Source organism: Budorcas taxicolor, chromosome 7 (assembly GCF_023091745.1).
Source record: "Budorcas taxicolor isolate Tak-1 chromosome 7, Takin1.1, whole genome shotgun sequence".
NCBI lineage: Eukaryota > Metazoa > Chordata > Mammalia > Artiodactyla > Bovidae > Budorcas > Budorcas taxicolor.
This window is the reverse complement of record NC_068916.1, coordinates 45,712,508-45,731,582: the sequence shown is the minus strand read 5'-3', so window position 1 is coordinate 45,731,582 and position 19,075 is coordinate 45,712,508. Positions and strand designations below refer to the sequence as shown.

Here is a 19,075-nt window from a genome sequence, read left to right as displayed (position 1 = left end):
GTTTGTAGTTTGTTATCCTTTCTCTCCTCCTACCTTCTTTTATAGTCAGTTGTGAATTAACACATCTCCCAGCCAAATCAAAAGGTCCTTGAAGAAAGAGACTGTCTTGCTTATTGTCATTCCCCCATTCCTAATCGATTTACAATCTATTGCTGAAGTCAGCAGGAATCATAATTTAGATTTCTATCTAAAGGCTAACTCAAATGCCAAGGATATCAGGAATATCTTTTCAATTTCTGGAAAAGAGGTGTGGCGTAATCTTGAGAAGCCCGGTGAAGTGCCTCAAGCCACTTAAAAGTATTTATTGTAGGGGGAGAAAGGCTCAAGAGGGAGACGATATATGTATAATTATGGCTGATTAGCATTGTTGTGTGGCAGAAACCAACACAACACTATAAAGCAATTATCCTCCAATTTTAAAAAAGTATTTATTAAACCAAACTGAAGACTAGATCAGTGGAAAGGAGAATAAAGGGAAACCCAGACTAGAACAGCAGGCTCCTCCAACTTAGACCAATCGACTCCAGGGAAATTCTTTAACCCTCTGAGGACAAAAATGTACCAAAGAGTCCTTTATACTGAATCACTTGCTCGAATGTATTCAGCACCTATAGTATGCCAAGCACTGAAAATATGTTCAACAGGAGAAAAGGCAGATATGGTTCTTCACCTAAGGAAGCTGATAGAATGCCTGTTGGGGAAGCTATAGATAAATAATCATACATTTTAATTGTAAAATTATAAGCAAGATAATTTCAATCAATCATAAGATAAATTGCACAGTTACTGGGGAAACCTGAAATAAAGGGCTTAACTGAATCAGAGGGAGTCTGATGAGAGAGCTATTGGTGCTGAGACCTGAAGAGTGTGTAGGAGTTAGCCAGGTGGAGGGAGATATCGGCGGAAGCAGTTCTGGCAGAAGGAATGACAAGTGAGAAGCGAGGACCAATGGAGTAAGTCATTTCCTGAGGCTGGGATGAAAGAGGGGGAGAGCCTGTAATAGGCTTGTTGGGAATCTATCCAATAACTGCTTCAGTCCCCAAGCACCTCCTTGTTCTGTCTGTATCCCCGAGAAAGAATCGTAGGCTTGGGAGCAATCTTGGAAGCACTGCCGTCACATTTTCATTCAAGGCACCCAAGTATTCCTATTTGAATAAATTTAAGAAAAGTAACATCCATGAGCAAAAAACAGCGGAGTCAAGACAGTCTTAAAGATCAACATTCTTTAGTAAAGAACGTTGGAGTAAAGACAGCCTTGATGAAAGCTCAACACATTATCTGGCACATTTTGTAAATTACTTGTTGAACTCAAGAAACAGGTGCACTTTGAAAATGTAATTTATTATTATTTTTTACAGAAAGAAAGAAAAGAGGATGTCACGTATAATTTCCCCAAGCTAAGAACCGGTGTTACCTTCTCTGCCTTAAACTCCTTCAGGCCTGTGTGGGCAGCATGTCCCAGCCCAGAGCGCAGTCAGCCACGGGACTGTCCGCGGAACCGCCGGAAGGCGGAACTGCAGGCGCGCGGCACTGCTGTCCTGCGAACCTTCGGGAGTGAAGCACCCGCCGGCCCGGAAGGAGCTAACGCGAACTAAGGCCGCGGCAGCCATCGCTCTTTGCAGTTCGGTGTCGGAGTGAATAGGGCCGACTCCAAGCAAGGAATTGCGTTTTCTCCAACCGCAGGTAAGTGGCGGCCTCTCGTCCCGGGAGAACTGGCTGGCGGCAGCTGTCGATCCCGGGGAAGGAGCGCCTTTGGGGCTGGGCCCACTCAATACCCCTGCCTATAGCAGGGCGGGGAAGGGGCTCCTGTTTTTCGCCCTGGAATCTGGCGGCGGGAAAGACGACAGGTTCCTTTCGTGCTTCGCGGGGCCATTCTGACGACCATCTGGAAAGGACACCACTGCTGTCAAATGGGTTATTTCAGGAATCAAAGAGATGACTCTGAACTGCAGCCAAGCCCTTCCTTGCCCTTAGCCTCAGTTTCCTTACCAGGTAAGGTGAAGGCTGCGGGGATCATTGACAGCTCAGAGGCAGTGACGCGAGGTGTTGTTTTCAACTCTCCCACATAGTGTGGGTACAAATCGAGCTTTCCCTACTACTAGTAGTGAACGTTTTCCCATTGCCCAAGTCCCAGTTGAATGGGGAAAAGATACACTATACTCTTGGGGGAAAGCTGCAATTATTTACAGACTGTCCCAAGAGTTTCCAACAAGGTTTAAATACTTTGACAACAGCTGAAACTCTTGACATCGTTGACCAAAAGAACCAGACTCGTCAGGAATTTTAAGGTATTAGGTACGTTGGACACAATGAGCTGAAGAAATACTTTTAATTTGAAAAAGTAAACCTATTATTAGTTGCACATTTTTATCTCACACTGAAGACTGTCCTGCGTTCAGTGTTAGAACACCAATTAGAGTCGCAATGAGGCAAATGAAAAAGGGACAGGAACATTTGTTGTCTACTATGTGTAAGGCGCTAATGTACTTTTTGTTCATTACACGAACCAAAAGGTTTAGTTCCATACAGCAATCCACTGAGGAAGTAGTAGTATCTCTATTTTACAGATGAGGAATAAGGAAGGTTTACATTTTGTCAACAATTAGTGGTGCTATTTCAAAATAATCTGTATATCAAATATTTTAGTGGACTTGCATTGTCATCAAAATATTTTTAATTTTAAAAACTAGGATAGTTCTTTGATGTTTCCTGAGTTTGTGGAAGAGGAAGGTGTTGCCATCATTTTAGAAATATTAGAGAAGCAGTCATTAATTATGCAGATTAGCAGTTTATATAGGGTACATACATTTTAACTCCTTTGCCTTGCACTTTGAGCAAGAATTGAGACCAAAGAATAGGCTATCAGAAATGGAAATCAGTGCAATATATTTGAAGCTTATAAATCAGAATTCTGTAGTAATGATTATTTCTCCACCCTCTTAAGTACACTTGCTGAAAGTCATTTACCCTCTTAAGTACACTTGCTGAAAGTCATTTAAATTATTTTTCTGCAAAACGTTACTAAGCAAATAATTTTCAGATCATAGTATTAAAAAGTACTTTCCTTGTATGTAGCTTTTAGTACAATTTGAGTTAAAAGTATTTTAATGATTGAATTAGCCATTGCTTATGTCAGTTTTTATTTTAATTCATTATAGGTAAGTTAGTACTTTTAAGCTTTTTTTTGAGGTGGGCCATTGTTACAGTCTTTATTGAATTTGTTACAGTATTGCTTACATTTTTATGGTTTGGTCTTTTGGCCAGGAGGCATGTGGGATCTTAGCTCCCAGACCAGGGATCTCATCCACAACCCCTGCATTGGAAGGCCTCTAAGTCTTAACCACTGAACTGCCAGGGAAGTCCCTCACAGCTTTTAAAAATATATAGTTTTTTCTCTCTTCCTCTTAAAAAAATCCAACTTATATCTGTCATAGATTTAACCTTATTTCAGTTGAGCATCACTTTTCCTTAAAGAAAAATGGAGTATGTACTTTTTGTTCATTACATGAACCAAAAGATTTAGTTCCATTTTTATAATGGCTAAACATTCAGTCCCCAAATGTTTTCTTGAGTTTTTTATTTGCATCACTATTTCAGTACTTTAAAGGCTATAAAAAGAAAATCTAATAATTTTAGGGGTGGGTATTTAAAAGCAGTCTTATTTTTAAACATTCAACATCGTCAGTGTCCAAACTTTTAGTATGGACATTGGCCCTCCTTATCCATGGATTCTGTTTCTGAGGATTCAAGAATGGATGGAAAATATTTGGGGAAAAAAATTCCAGAGAGTTTGAAAAAGCAAAACTTCAGTTTGCCAAGTGCTGACAACTATTTACATGGCATTTACATTCCATTTACAACTATTTGCTTGTGTTAGATACTTTAAGTAATTGAGAGATTATTTAAAGTATATTAGAGGAAGTGCGAAGACTGTATGCAAATACTATGACATTTTTATATAAAGGACTTAAGGAGAGTGTGTGGGGTGTAGAGGCCTGGAAACAATCCTCTAGATCCCCGAGGGACCAAGGCCGACGGCCTTGTTGAAATTCTACAAAACATGGCCAGAATTTGGCCTTTGTATTTCTAGTACTGTTTGAAACTGAGAGAGGGGTATTTATAGTTCCTAAATTGGTTTACAGATAGTATGCTGATCTTATGGAATTTGTGCACTTTGTAAGGCTGACAAAATTGTGTAGAAAGTTGTGATCAATCTCTTCTACTGAAATTTCCTTACCTGGATTTGAAAGAAACTATTCTAGTGGTTTTCTGGTGACAGTGATGTTGTTGTTAATATTTAAAGTAAAATCAGAACATCATTAAAAATCTTTTTCTTAGTAGTAGTTATTAATATTGAAGTTGATTTCAAAATTGGCATTGAAAGTTCTGTGCTTTGATTTTCAATCAATTTAGTCTAAATTAATACCACCTTATATGGTGTATTCAAAGTATTTTCATGTATGTTATCGTATTTAATCATTCTTAACACTCTGTGAGGCAGGCGGTATTTCCCCTACATCGAAGAGCAAACTGGGGCTCATGAAGATTGGCTTTCCCAGGATGAAATTACAGTATTTCAAAAGAAGCACATTTAGGACTTCCTGGTGATCTAGTGGTTAAGACTCCATGCTTCCACCACAGAGGCACAGGTTCAATCCCTGGTGGGGGAAGTTCTGCATGCCATGTAATACGGCCGGGTAAGAGGCAGTGATGCACATTCAGTTTAGATTTTTTAAAATCTAGGACATCCATTCTACTCCATCCATTTTACCACGGCTCTACCATGCTTTGCTTCCCAAAGTTATTAATGTATTTACTCTCGAATCCTATTCTCAATAGGATTTATCTCCTTAGAATATCCTAGTTTTTATTTTCTACCAGCACTGCTTTTTGGAGTATTTGTATCTTGTCATCTTATGTTTATTTTTTCTCTTTTTTAAAAGTTCACACCTAAATGATTTTGCTAAATTACTTATATTGTTGTTGTTTAGTTGCCAGGTCATATCCGACTCTTTTGCAACCCCATGGACTAAAGCCTGTCAGGCTCTTCTGTCCATAGGATTTCCCAGGCAAGAATACTGGAGTGGGTTGCCATTTCCTTTTCCAGGGGATTGTCCTGACCCAGGGATCAAACCCATTCTCCTGAATTGGCAGGTGGATTCTCTACCACTGAGCCATCTGAGAAGCCTAAATTACTTTGTTGTTGTTCAGGCACTCAGTCCTGTCCAACTCTTTGTGACCCCATGGACTGCAGCACACTAGGCTTCCCTGCCTGTTGTCTCCCAGAGCTTGCTCAAACTCATGTCCCTTGAGTTGGTGATGCCATCCTACCATCTCATCCTCTGTCATCCCCTTCTCCTCCTGCCTTCAGTCTTTCCCAGATCAGGGTCTTTCCCAATGGGTCGGTTCTTTAATTTTTTAATAATAATTTTATTGAAAGAGAGTACATACCATAAAAGATTTGTACATACACTACTTAGCATTGTAAGTGTACAATTGAGTGTTTTTAGTTTAATCATGTTGTGCAACCATCACCAGTAACTCCAGAAACATTTTCATCGCCCCAAAAGAAACCCAGTACTCATTAGCCACTCCCAATTTCACCTTCCCCCGAGTCTGACAACCACTAATGTACTGACTCTAAAGACTTGACTATTCTGGACTATTTCATATAAATGGAATCATCTTTATAAGTTTAATGTGGCAAGGCTTTCAGAAGTTATTTGTAATCTGAGAATTTATTTTCCATTATACCTTTTGCACTGATTTTCGTTATTACTTGAGAAGATCACTTTTCTAATCTGTGGAGCGATTTTTCCTGTTTGGTGTTCATGCAATAAATAAATCTGCTGACGTGTATATGTTTCCTTGTTCTTGACCTTTGCTTTTCACATGTCTGAATAGTGTATCCATGGTGTTGTGTAACCTGTTCTCAGGGCTCAGGTATCTGATTGCGGCTAAGTAACTTTTACTCTTAGTTGGCATTTTTACCTCTACTTTAAAATGACTAATGACTCCTAGCTCGTTTTAAAGATCTCAGAAGCTATGACTTTATAGAAATATAAATATCTCATTAATTTCTGAAGAAGAGTTTCCCCATATATGTTATCAGTTATCTTGGGACAAACTTTACAAAAGCAAATCCTGACACCGTAAATGCATTTACCTGCATGGCTACCCTCTTACCCTCTTACCCTCTCTACCCTCCCTGTCTCTCACCTACCAGCAGTCTTCTCCAGTGAGGACTTTGCCACTTGACTCACGGTCCTGCTTTCTGTAATGCTCCCCTCCAATCTTCTGGTGATTCCACTGCCTGTCAGTGTGGACAGTACTCTGGAGCTTGCCACCACTCAGACCTCCCTTAAATTCTGAGCCCACATGTTCCTCCACTTTGCTGGCACAGTTCTGACCACCTTTCACTTCTTGCATCCTTTCACTACGTCTGCATCTGCCATTTTTAGCTGAAGACTCTCCCTCTGTCCTTCCAGTTTTATTCTGTGAGAAGCCTGCTTTTGATCCCCACCCATTCCCCCACTTTGTCTACCTTTGTAACTTTATCCACGCAGCCTGAACTTCTGATCAGACCACTTCAGCCTCTGACACTAGTGCTCTCAGATTCTTGTTCCCCTTTTCTGATTTGCTCTTCTGAAGTCCCTAATACACATTTGCTCCTTATTCTCTAAAGCTGAGCACTGCTGGGGCGGGGCTGGGGAAGCAGCGGGAGGGATAGAAGTCCGTGCAGACTGGCACTGCTGTGAATGTTTCAGTCTTAGCAATTGGCTCTTTTTAGTCATCTTTTAACTTGATCTTTCCCCCACAGTAGCTATTCTAATCCTCAATCTGCTCCTCAGAATTTCTCTACACTACTTCACCTTTCCTGGCCTTCCTTCCTTTTCATCTTAGAGAAAGAGAGCATGCTCTCTGCCCGGGCTCCTCTTGAGACCTTGCCCCTTTTGGTCAATTCCTTCTTTCTCATCTTTAACTTATTCCTTGCCACAAGCTCCTTCCTTTCAGTTTATCAACATTATCAAGCCTCACCCTCCCCTAAGAAGAAAATCTCACTTCCCTCACCCAAATTATTTCAAATTTTTTGCCAGAAGAATTTCCTCACTCCACCTGCTAACTTCCATCTCATTCTGTTCTCAATAATATTAATAACAGAGGCCACATTTTAAATACTTACTTTGTGCATTTTGTCTTGTTTGCTCATAAAACACCCTGAGAGATGGTAATTTGCTCAAAGGCACACAGCTCTGCTAGACCCCTGGCTGGAAGCTGCTCATGCTCCCAGCAGCTGCCTCCGTCAGCAAAGCAAGCAGTGACACCTGTGCATATCCTGTGACTGGCCGCTTTTCTTGCCTGTCTCTTCTAGTTCTTTTACCCTTCCTGGGTTCTGTTGGTTCTTCCACCCGTATCTGTACCTTGAAGACTATCTCAAGTGAGAATTAGTTTCTTCCATAGCATTTGGCAAGGAGACTTTAGGCAGAGATGATGGGAAAACATTCTGATGCCTGGAAGGATAATGGGCAGATGTTTTAAGGTAAAGCACAGGTCGCCAGCAAGCAGTTTACTTTAGCCCAGGGAAAGCTACAAGTAGGGAAGTAATACGTATTATAAGCTTGGAAAGGTAGCTACAAGTAGGATGTGGAACACTAGACCAAGGAGTTTGACTGTATCATTTCTCAGCTCACAAACCTCCAGTGGCTCTCCATCCACAAGCAGAACGGCCATATAATTTAACACTTCAATCAGGACCCTTTTGAGAAGGGAAGCACTATTAATGATTACACTGAAATAACTTTACTGAGACTGTCCCCAGCCAACTGGGAGTTACAGTCACCCTGACTATGCAACAAGTCTGAGATGACAGTTTGGTGAATCTACTCTGGAGGGCATGTACAACTGGGTAGAAACACATTTTGATGTTAAGATGGTAGTTTAGGGAACTGACACAAGGATTTTAACCAGGTGGCTCCTGTGAGAATCAAAGAAAATGCAGAAATTGATAGAACTAAGGAATGACTGGCCGTGGGATGTGAGGCAGAAGAAGGAATTACATGTCAGAGTCATGAGCTGGAGTAATTTTAAAATGTTATATAATGATTTAAATAACTTTAAACCTTTAAAACTATTTTTATAAAGCTTTAGAGAGCCAATGCAATGTAAGGAAAAGGGGATGGATGTGGAAGTCAAACTCATGTTTGAAACGTAGATGTGCCAATCACTAGAAGTTGAATTTTACTTACTAGTAGCTTCAGCTTCTGCAAAATGCAGTCAATAATGTATTTATTCTGAAAGGTTGTTGAGGTGTTTAGTGATGATATCTGTAAAGTGCCTAGTACTGTAGGCCATGTAGTGGAAGAAATAATAGTAATAGCAGCTAAAATTGAGTGCTTCCTCCATGCTCAATTCTAAATGCTTTGTGTGTAGTAATTAATCTTAACAACCATCTCAGATAGGTATTGCTATCCCCATTTTACAGATGAGGAAAGTGAAATAAGTTACTTAAAATATTAGTAAAGTCTCAGCTCCAGAGCTGCTGCTCTTAACCTCTAGACCATACTGCTCACAGAGGTTTAACAAATGGTAGCTGGTATTTTTTTGTTTTGCTCCGTTTTATTAAATTGAAATGCAGATTCAGCAATTTCTTATGGTCACATATTAAAAGTAGCCAGCATGAAAACCAAATGTCTAAATTTAATCTCAGATTTGTTTATCAATCTGGCTTCTGCATCACTAATTAGCACCCATTGATTTTAACTCTGGTCTCTATCCCCTAATCCCAGTTACATCATCTAACAGTTCCTGACATTTTGCTGTACCCATTCAGGCTATGGGTACCCAATCACCATCCAAGAAACCTTTCCTTAGCTGTACCCTGCGGTCACCACTCCAGTGTTCTTGCCTGGAGAATCCCAGGGATGGGGGAGCCTGGTGGGCTGCCGTCTCTGGAGTCGCACAGAGTCAAGACACGACTGAAGCGACTGAGCAGTTGTCACCACAGAGCTGTGAAAATAGGATTCTGAATGTTGAGACAAGCAGGACTGGTTTTCTCTTGTTTTCATACATAATATAAAGTGTTACTTGTGAGCATAATATACCTCTTTCAGGATTCCCTTGTGGCTCAGCTGGTAAAGAATCTGCCTGCAATGCGGGAGACCCCAGTTCGATCCCAGGGTTGGGAAGATCCCCTGGAGAAGGGAAAGGCTCCCCACTCCAGTATTCTGGCCTAGAGTATCCCATGGACTGTATAGTCCACGGAGTCGCAAAGAGTCAGACATGACTGAGGGACTTTCATTTCACTGTACCTCTTTCTGTTAGTATGCACACACATACCTCATGTCTTTTTTTCATTTGTAATTTATTTTTGGCTGTGGTGAGTCTTTGTTGCTCCATGGGCTTTGATCTAGTTGCAGTAAGCACGGGAAACTCTCTAGTTGAGGTACACGGGCTTTTATTGTGGGGGCTCCTCTTGTTGGGGAACATGGGCTCTAGGGTTCACAAGCTTCAGTAGCTATGGCCTGTGGTCTCAATAGTTGTGGCTCCCGGCTCTAGAGCACAGACTCAATAGCCGTGGTGCACAGGCGGGCTTAGTTCCTCAGCAGTTTGTGGGATCGTCCCAGCTCAGGGATCAAACCCGTGTCTCCTGCACAGGCAGGAGACATAGGATTCTTTACCACTGAGCTACCAGGGAAGCCCACCTCATCTCTCTGTTATTTATTTTTATTGTTTTGTTTCTATGCTCTTATGATCATTACTCCCCTAGTAGCTTAGGATTTACAATATGGGCATTTCCCCCCCTCCCCTTGTGCTTGAATAATTCTTGAAACTCTACAGGGTGAGTTATTACCATTTTAGATAATATCCTATTCAGTTTTAACATTTTTTAGTTGTACTTGTGTAGCTAATTTATCACTCTATAACCTTTTTGAGAGAATGAGCCATGTTTGTCATCAGTATTTGTATTCCCCATAATGTCTAACTTAGGACCCTGGATGTAATATGAGCTAGGTGAGTATGTATTGAATTAGAAAGAAAAAAAACTCAGCACACCACTGCTTTATCTGATTCTCTACAGTGAAAATTATTATAATATATAATATATTATACACCATAACATATATTAAATTTTATATTAAATATACTTATATTTAATATAAAATTAAAATATATTTTAAATTATTAAAATTTTCCTTCAAAAAGCATATACCTAAAAATCTTCAGAAAAGATAAGCCACTTGTATATATTTTCTCTTAAGTCTCAATTTCTCCATGACCTAAAATGGTAATAGTAGAAGAAGTTGCAATTTTCAACTTATAAAATAATAACTTCTAAGAAATTAGAGATGCCAAGGGAACATTTCATGCAAAGATGGGCTCAATAAAGGACAGAAATGGTATGGACCTAACAGAAGTAGAGGATATTAAGAATAGGTGGCAAGAATACACAGAAGAACTGTACAAAAAAGATCTTCACGACCAAGATAATCACGAAGGTGTGATCACTCACCTACAGCCAGACATCCTGGAATGTGAAGTCAAGCGGGCCTTAGAAAGCATCACTACGAACAAAGGTAGTGGAGATGATAGAATTGCAGTTGAGCTATTTCAAATCCTGAAAGATGATGCTGTGAAAGTGCTGCACTCAATATGCCAGCAGATTTGGAAAACTCAGCAGTGGCCACAGGACTGGAAAAGGTCAGTTTTCATTCCAATCCCAAAGAAAGGCAATGCCAAAGAAGGCTCAAACTACTGCACAATTGGACTCATCTCACACACTAGTAAAGTAATGCTCAAAATTCTCCAAGCCAGGCTTCAGCAATACGTGAACTGTGAACTTCCAGATGTTCAATCTGGTTTTAGAAAAGGCAGAGGAACCAGAGATCAAATTGCCAATATCTGCTGGATCATGGAAAAAGCAAGAGAGTTCCAGGAAAACATCTATTTCTGCTTTATTGACTATCCCAAAGCCTTTGACTGTGTGGATCATAATAAACTGTGGAAAATTCTGAGAGAGATGGGAATACCAGACCACCTGACCTGCCTCTTGAGAAATCTGTATGCAGGTCAGGAAGCAACAGTTAGAACTGGACATGGAACAACACACTGGTTCCAAATAGGAAAGGGAGTACGTCAAGGCTGTATATTGTCACCCTGCTTATTTAACTTAGATGCAGAGTACATCATGGGAAACGCTGGGCTGGAAGAAGCACAAGCTGGAATCAAGATTGCTGGGAGAAATATCAATAACCTCAGATATGCAGATGACACCACCCTCATGGCAGAAAGTGAAGAGGAGCTAAAAAGCCTCTTGATGAAAGTGAAAGTGGAGAGTGAAAAAGTTGGCTTAAAGCTCAACATTCAGAAAACTAAGATCATGGCATCTGGTCCCATCACTTCATGGAAAATAGATGGGGAAACAGTGGAAACAGTGTCAGACTTTATTTTTGGGGGCTCCAAAATCACTGCAGATGGTGACTGCAGCCATGAAATTAAAAGACGCTTACTCCTTGGAAGAAAAATTATGACCAACCTAGATAGTACATTCAAAAGCAGAGACATTACTTTGCCAACAAAGGTCTGTCTAGTCAAGGCTGTGATTTTTCCAGTGGTCATGTATGGATGTGAGAGTTGGACTGTGAAGAAAGCTGAGTGCCAAAGAACTCATGCTTTTGAACTGTGGTGTTGGAGAAGACTCTTGAGAGTCCCTTGGACTGCAAGGAGATCCAACCAGTCCATTCTGAAGGAGATCAGCCCTGGGATTTCTTTGGAGGGAATGATGCTAAAGCTGAAACTCCAGTATTTTGGCCACCTCATGCAAAGAGTTGACTCATTGGAAAAGACTCTGATGCTGGGAGGGATTGGGGGCAGGAGGAGAAGGGGATGACAGAGGATGAGATGGCTGGATGGCATCACTGACTCGATGGACGTGAGTCTGAGTGAACTCCGGGAGTTGGTGATGGTCAGGGTGGCCTGGTGTGCTGCGATTCATGGGGTCACAAAGAGTCGGACATGACTAAGCGACAGAACTGAACTGATACGACTTAGCAGCAGCAGCATACACCAGGTTAGACTGGCCTGGAAGAGTATTTAACTCTTTGTAGTAAGGTTGCTGTAGAATTAGTTACTCACAGTTGATGTTTAATGTCATTGCTATTTAATATTGACTACGAAATCCCACTTTCTTTTCCAGACCCTATCAGATTTGGCTATGTCCTTCATATTTGACTGGATTTACAGTGGTTTCAGCAGTGTGCTACAGTTTCTAGGTAATGTTGGCCCTTTGTTCCCTTTTGTTATCCCATTTAATCCTACTTATATAAAAGTGTCTTTTATTTGTCTAGAGTCGCTTTCTATGTAACCCAGGAGTTACGGACGTGGGCTTTGGAATCATACAACACATTCAACTACTCACTATACCTGTTATGAAGTAATCTTAGATAAACTGCTTTCTCCACTTTAGCCTTAATTTCCTTATGTGTAAAATGATTAACAATTCCTTCCTCCTAAGGTTGTTGGTCAGAGAAGGCGATGGCACCCCACTCCAGTACTCTTGCCTGGACCTGGAAAATCCCATGGACGGAGGAGCCTGGTGGGCTGCAGTCCATGGGGTCGCTAAGAGTCGGACACAACTGAGCAACATCACTTTAACTTTTCACTTTCATGCATTGGAGAAGGAAATGGCAACCCACTCCAGTGTTCTTGCCTGGAGAATCCCAGGGACGGAGGAGCCTGGTGGGCTGCCGTCTATGGGGTCACACAGAGTTGGACACAACTGAAGCAGCTTAGCAAGCAAGCAAGCAAGCAAGGTTGTTGATAAGCATATTACTAGCAGGAACAGCTACCATTTATTAGCCAGTTTCTATAAGAGCTTTACATCTTTTATCTCAGGTAATCCTCACAGGAATCCAAGACATTATTATTTTTGCTTTTTTAATAAAAATTCATGTTCCATCAAGTACCTCATATATTATAAATGGCATTTTTTAACCTACTAAATGAGACTTGTTCACCCAGAGATTCTGACTAGTGATTTTCTTCTCTTTATAGATTTTACGGATAGGAAAAACCTTCTTTTATTGACACCCTTGACTTCTCACATTTTTCAGTGAAACAGGCTTTTTTTCCCCCCAAGGACAGACTTTTCATTAACTTTTATGTTGGGATATACACAACTTTACCATTGCAATAATTAACGAAAATATTTCTAGTCCCGTTTTCAAATTTTGCTTTAATTTGAATTGGCAGAAAGAGAAGCATTTCATGTAATTAAAGATTGATAAACGTAGTTCAAACTGGCCACAACTGTACTTATGGGATGATATCTTCTATATAAATATTTCTTTCTCCACAAACATAATCTTAACTGAGGAAGTAAAATTTTGCTTGGGAAATATAAATTTTGACTACTATATATTAAAAGGATAAAAGTATAAGATCAAGTTTTGTTACTGTACTTTTATTTCTTAGTTGAACCTTAATATTTGCAAATTTTAAAAAAACTCAGGATGTTTTTATGTTTTAAAAATAAAATTCCTCACATTATTTTTATACTGTTGCTCTACCACAAGTCAAATGTCAGATCTCGCTATACTACCTCCAAGAGAATTCTTAAGTATTTTGTCACATATTTGTAAGAACTGGGTCCGAAATAGGGGTTTTTAAAGTTTATTTTGCTGATGTTTTGGATTATAACAGGTTGGAATCTGTATCTTATTTTACAGAACAATGAATCTATCCTGAATTATGTTGAAAAGGCAAAAGGATTGCATCACAGTCAGGAACAAGAAAGTTAATAGTGCTAATATCAGGAGGCAGTGTAGAGAAATGGAAATGAACCAAAGGTCTGGCATCAGACATGGGTTCAAATCTCAGACCTGACTTCAGCATTTGAGTAAATAAGTTAATTGAGTCTTCATTTCTCCTCTGTAAAAAAGACAATAATGATGCCCCTGTACAGAGTTGAGGATTAAGTGAAATAATGTATGCAAATATTTAACAGTGCCTACCACAGAACAGAAACTTAGTTCAATCCAGTTGAAAGATTAAATGCTCTAGCTGTTCCCCTTTGGAATCTTATCCATTACACCTTTACTATTTAAAAGCTAGGGTGGTAAGACTGAGTACATTGGTTAGAAGCAATCTATGTAGAAACCTTTTAAGAAATAGAAATGTTTAAAGAGATTATTAGTCAGTATTCATAATTAAAGGAGAGCTGTAGTATCCCAGCTCAAATGACTGTGGAAGATAATTTTCTCCTTAGGATCCAGGTTGTTGGTCAGTAGGTGATTAGGACTTAAAAAAAAATTTACTTCTTAAACTTAAATGTGGGTATATAACTAAATGTTATTTTGGCATGAACTTAGTAGAAAATGGATAGCCCAATCTGTAATTGCCTAATATCTTAAAATTTTCACTTACTGATTAAATTTTTTGAGTTGCTACTGTGTTCCCTGTCCTCATATACTCCTATGAAATAGAGTTCAATACTACTACACACCTATTAGATGCCCCAAATTCAGATGCTGACAATACCAAATGTTGTCAATACCAAATGTTGGTGGGGATGTGAAACAACAGGGATTCTTATTCTTTACTGGTGGTAATACAAAATGGTATAACCACTTCGGAAGACAGTTTGTTGTTCTCTTATGAAACTAAACATACTCTTACGATTCAGTCCAGCAGTTGTGCTCCTTGGTATTTACCCAAAAGAGCTGAAAACTTACATCCATCCAGAAACCCGCACAGAGATATTTGCAGCAGCTTTAGCCATAATTGCCAAAACACGGAAGCAACCAAGATGTCCTTTAGTGGGTGGATGGATAAATGAACTGTGGTACAGCCAGATAATGGAATACTATATAGCATGAGAAAGAAAATGGGCTTTCAAGCCATGAAAATACATGGAGAAACCTTACGTGCATATTACTGAGTGGAAGAAGCCAATCTGAAAAACTATATATTGTGTGATTCCAACTACATGACATTCAAGAGAAGGCAAAAATATGGAGACCATAAAAAGATGAGTGGTTGCTGGGCAGTGGGTAGAGTGGATATATAGGCAGAGTACAGAGACTTTTAAGGGCAGTGAAAATATTCTGTATAATGATGGACATAAGTCATTAAACTTCTATCCTCTTTTAGGGGAGAGTCTATATATGTGGGGACAGAGGTATATGGGAAATATCTGTACCTTCCTTTGAGTTTTGTTGTAAACCTAGAAGTGCTTTAAGAAAAGTCTTTAAAATATATATATATAAAGCTCAATATGGAATTCTGCAATAAATGTCAGTCTACTGTAAACTAATCGGTGCTGTCTTTCTCTCTCTATCACTTTAGCTATCAGTGCTTGATTGATATATTTAAAATCATGTGCTTGGATATTTTTGTTGTTGCTTAGTTTTACACAGTCATGTGAATAGTTTAACCTTATTCTCAGGTAAATTTGACAGTGAACTAAATTTTTTTACTGAAAAAAACTCACTGTAGTTTTGATTGTCAAAAATAATTTATTTTTACCTGTGAAAAAAATGAAAAGAACTAATTTTTCTTTTGGTCTAGCTTCATAAATATATAATCTCAAGTATTTTATGTTTCTGTAGTAGAGGGCACAGATATTTGTCAAGGGACAAATTAAAACAGGATTTAAGTTAAATCATCAAGGGAATTGGCATTTTGGTATTGCAAGATAAGTTTAGGTCACACACATTCATTGATTGGGGCAAAGTTTAGTTTTATAATGATCTGACGTCCCAAATCATAATAGATTTAAAATAGCTCTTCAAAACTAAATATAGCTTAGAAATCCAAGCTTTTTCAGGCCAATTTATAAAATCTTAGAAGTTCAAAAGGTTAATAAGTGTCTCTTTATCAAAAATCTGGGGTAATTGGGAAAAGTATCCAAATAACTAAACTGTGAAGATTATATTATACTTTTATTTAAAGTCATTTTATTTCTATAATCTGTGTCGGATATCACTGACTAATCATAGCTCTTACTCTGCAGGATTATATAAGAAAACTGGTAAACTGGTATTTCTTGGATTGGATAATGCAGGAAAAACAACATTGCTACACATGCTAAAAGATGACAGACTTGGACAACATGTGCCCACGTTACATCCCAGTAAGTATATTCTCCCATACAGTGTATTACCTGATGAAGTGATTCCAATTCATAGGCCCTAACCAAAAGGTTTTGTTTGTTTTTTGGTGGATAAATTATGATCATGTCATTTCACTTATTCTTATTATAGTAAATGATAAGTGACCCAACTCCAGGGAGTATATTTAGATCTTGAAATAATACTCATATCGTCTTATAGTTAGTATACCTTTATCCAACTAGAGGAGTTAAAAAGTTATTGTCTCAGGGATTATGATAGTATATTCAACCACATATTGTTTAGGTTATAAATAGTCAGCATTACCTTTCTTATATAACCTAAATTTCTTTCACATTTTAGAACTGTACTATTTTAATCATTTTTCAGTGGACAGATTATAATCTTACACTTTGCTGTAGCTCTTAACTTATTAACCAGTTATTTTTCTAGGTCTAACAACCTGAACTGTTTCTAACATAAAGACCATAGACTTTTTATTCCAAAAACCGGGCATATATTGATACACTTACAGAAAGTTTTCTTTTATTTTGTGTTTGGCCAGGCCCCATGGCTTGCAGGATCTTAGTCCCTCAACCAGGGATTGAACCTGAGCCCACAGCAGTGAAAGTGCCAAGTCTTAACCACTGGACCACCAGGGAATTCCCTAGAAATGTTAAAGTAATTAAAAAATAATTTACTGTGCTTTCTTTTAGAAAGCCAACTGAAAGACATTAATAGTGATTCTGTAAATCACTTAATATGTATCATTCTTAAGAAGATTATGTAGTAGGTACTGTTGAGAGAGTCAAGTTAAAGTGACAAAATTAGTCACTTTAAAATTAGAAACAGAAGTCTAATTTTAAAATACCTGTGGGGGACTTCCCTGGAAGTCCAGTGGTTTAGAGTCTGAGCTTCCAGTATGGGGGCACATAGATTCAGTCCTTGGTTGGGGAACTAATATCCCACATGTTGCATGGCACAACAACAACAAAAACTTATGAACTTGTTTTACTGTTAAAAAGACTATGAATCAACTACACAGACAGTTTAAGACAAGCTAATCCACAGATTTTGAAATAATGAGTGTCGGCCTTAAAAATGAGTATAAAGTTGAGAATTGGGCTAAAAATTAAATAATACAACAGTTAATTTAATTCCGTAAATATACTAAGAACAAGGAAGGAAAACAGAACAAAACAAACTACCATTTTATCTTTAAAACTGTTAGTCAAGTTGGAAAAGAAGATTTCATAAAATTGATACTTTTTTTTTACATTTAAAAAAATGTACTTTTTACATTAGGGGAAGAAAGTGGGGCTTGACAAATAAGATTCTGATACAAGAACAATACTGTTAAAGAAAAATCATGGTGAAATTGAGTATATAAAATTATCTGCAAAAGTAGCAGAATTGGAAGAGATTACACAGTGGTCTTATATTAGGTATAAGTCATTTTTAAAATTTTATGTTCTTTTTAATATATTCAACAAATATCTTTTGAGCACTTGCTTTATGTCAGACATTGTTCTAAGTACTAGGAGTAAAAACAGTGGCACAAAACAGATGTTATCTCAACCTTCCTGCATCTCATATTCATCTTAGCTTATATTTTTCAGTTACTCAAAAGCATTATGTATACTCTCTTCATCAGCACATATACTAAAATTAGAAAGACACAGAGAAGATAAGCATGGCCCCTGCAGAAGGATGACACACAAATTTGTGAAGCGTTCCATATTTTTAAGAATGAAATTAAAAATACTCTCTAACACCATACCAAAAATAAACTCAAAATGGATTAAAGATCTAAATATAAGACTGGATACTATAAAACTCTTAGAGGAAAATGTAGGCAGAACGCTCTCTGACGTAAATCTCAGCAGTATCTTTTTTGATCGACTTCTAGAGTAATGAAAATAAAAATAAACAAATAGGGTCTAATTAAGCTTAAAAGCTTTTGTATAGCAAAGAAACCATAAACAAAATAAAAAACAAGCCACAGAATAGGAGAAAATATTTGCAAAGAGACTGACAAGGGATTAATCTCCAAAATATACAAACAGCTCATGCAGCTCAATGTCAAGAAAACAAACCACCCAATAAAAAAATGGGCAGAAGATCTAAATAGACATTTCTTCAAAGAAGATGGATGGCCAAAAGGCACATGAACAGGCATTCAACATCACTAATTATTAGAGAAATGCAAATCAAAACTACAGTGAGGTATCACCTCACATCAGTCATAATGGCCTTCATCAGAAAAATCTACAAACAGTAAAGGCTGGAGAGGGTTTGGAGAAAAGGTAACCCTCTTACACTGTTGGTGGGAATGTAAACTGGTACAACTATTTTGGAGAAGAGTGTGACAGTTCCTTAAAAAACTAAATATAGAATTAACATGGTTCAAGAATCCCACTCCTGGGCATATACCTGGAGAAAAACCATAATTAAAAAGATACATGCTCCCCAGTGTTCACTGCAGCACTGTTTACAATAGTCAGGACATGGAAGCAACCCAAATGTCCATCAACAGAGGAATGGGTAAAGAAGATGCAGTACATATATACAATGGAATGTTGCTGTTGTTGCTGTTTAGTCAACTCAGTTGTGTCCAACTGTTTGTGACCCCATGGACTGTAGCCTGCCACGCTCCTCTATCCGTGGCAAGAAAACTGGAGTGGGTTGCCATTTCCCTCTCCAGGGTCTCTTTCTAACCCAGGGATTGATTACTTAGCCATAAAAAAGAATGAAACAATGCCATTTGCAGCAACAGGGATGGACCTAGAGATTATCATATTAAGTGAAGCAAGTCAGACCGAGACAAATATCATATGATATCAGCCATATATGGACTCTAGTAAAAAATGATACAAATGTACTTATTTACAAAACAGACTCACAGATCTTGAAATCAAATTTATGGTTTATCAAAGGGGAAACAAGTAATAAATTAGAAGATACGGATT

General features: G+C 38.4%; 1 protein-coding gene, 1 long non-coding RNA gene and 1 other non-coding gene across 3 annotated transcripts in view; 2 read left to right on the top strand and 1 right to left on the bottom strand.

The window, feature by feature from the left end:
* Window positions 1-1,387: 1,387 nt before the first annotated feature.
* Window positions 1,388-19,075, bottom strand: part of LOC128050283 (uncharacterized) — a 35,141-nt gene continuing 17,453 nt past the window's right edge. Inside the window, exon 4 of the long non-coding RNA XR_008199670.1 lies at window positions 1,388-1,885. This is a non-coding gene — a long non-coding RNA (uncharacterized LOC128050283). The remainder of the gene's footprint in view (window positions 1,886-19,075) is intronic.
* Window positions 1,586-19,075, top strand: part of SAR1B (secretion associated Ras related GTPase 1B) — a 28,911-nt gene continuing 11,421 nt past the window's right edge. The window contains exons 1-3 of the mRNA XM_052642463.1: window positions 1,586-1,683; window positions 12,194-12,269; window positions 16,010-16,129. Coding sequence (XP_052498423.1) covers window positions 12,212-12,269; window positions 16,010-16,129 — 178 coding nt within the window. The 5' untranslated portion in view covers window positions 1,586-1,683; window positions 12,194-12,211. The remainder of the gene's footprint in view (window positions 1,684-12,193; window positions 12,270-16,009; window positions 16,130-19,075) is intronic.
* Window positions 17,745-17,851, top strand: LOC128051863 (U6 spliceosomal RNA). Its single transcript, XR_008199782.1, has one exon. It is a non-coding gene; the product is annotated as a U6 spliceosomal RNA (small nuclear RNA).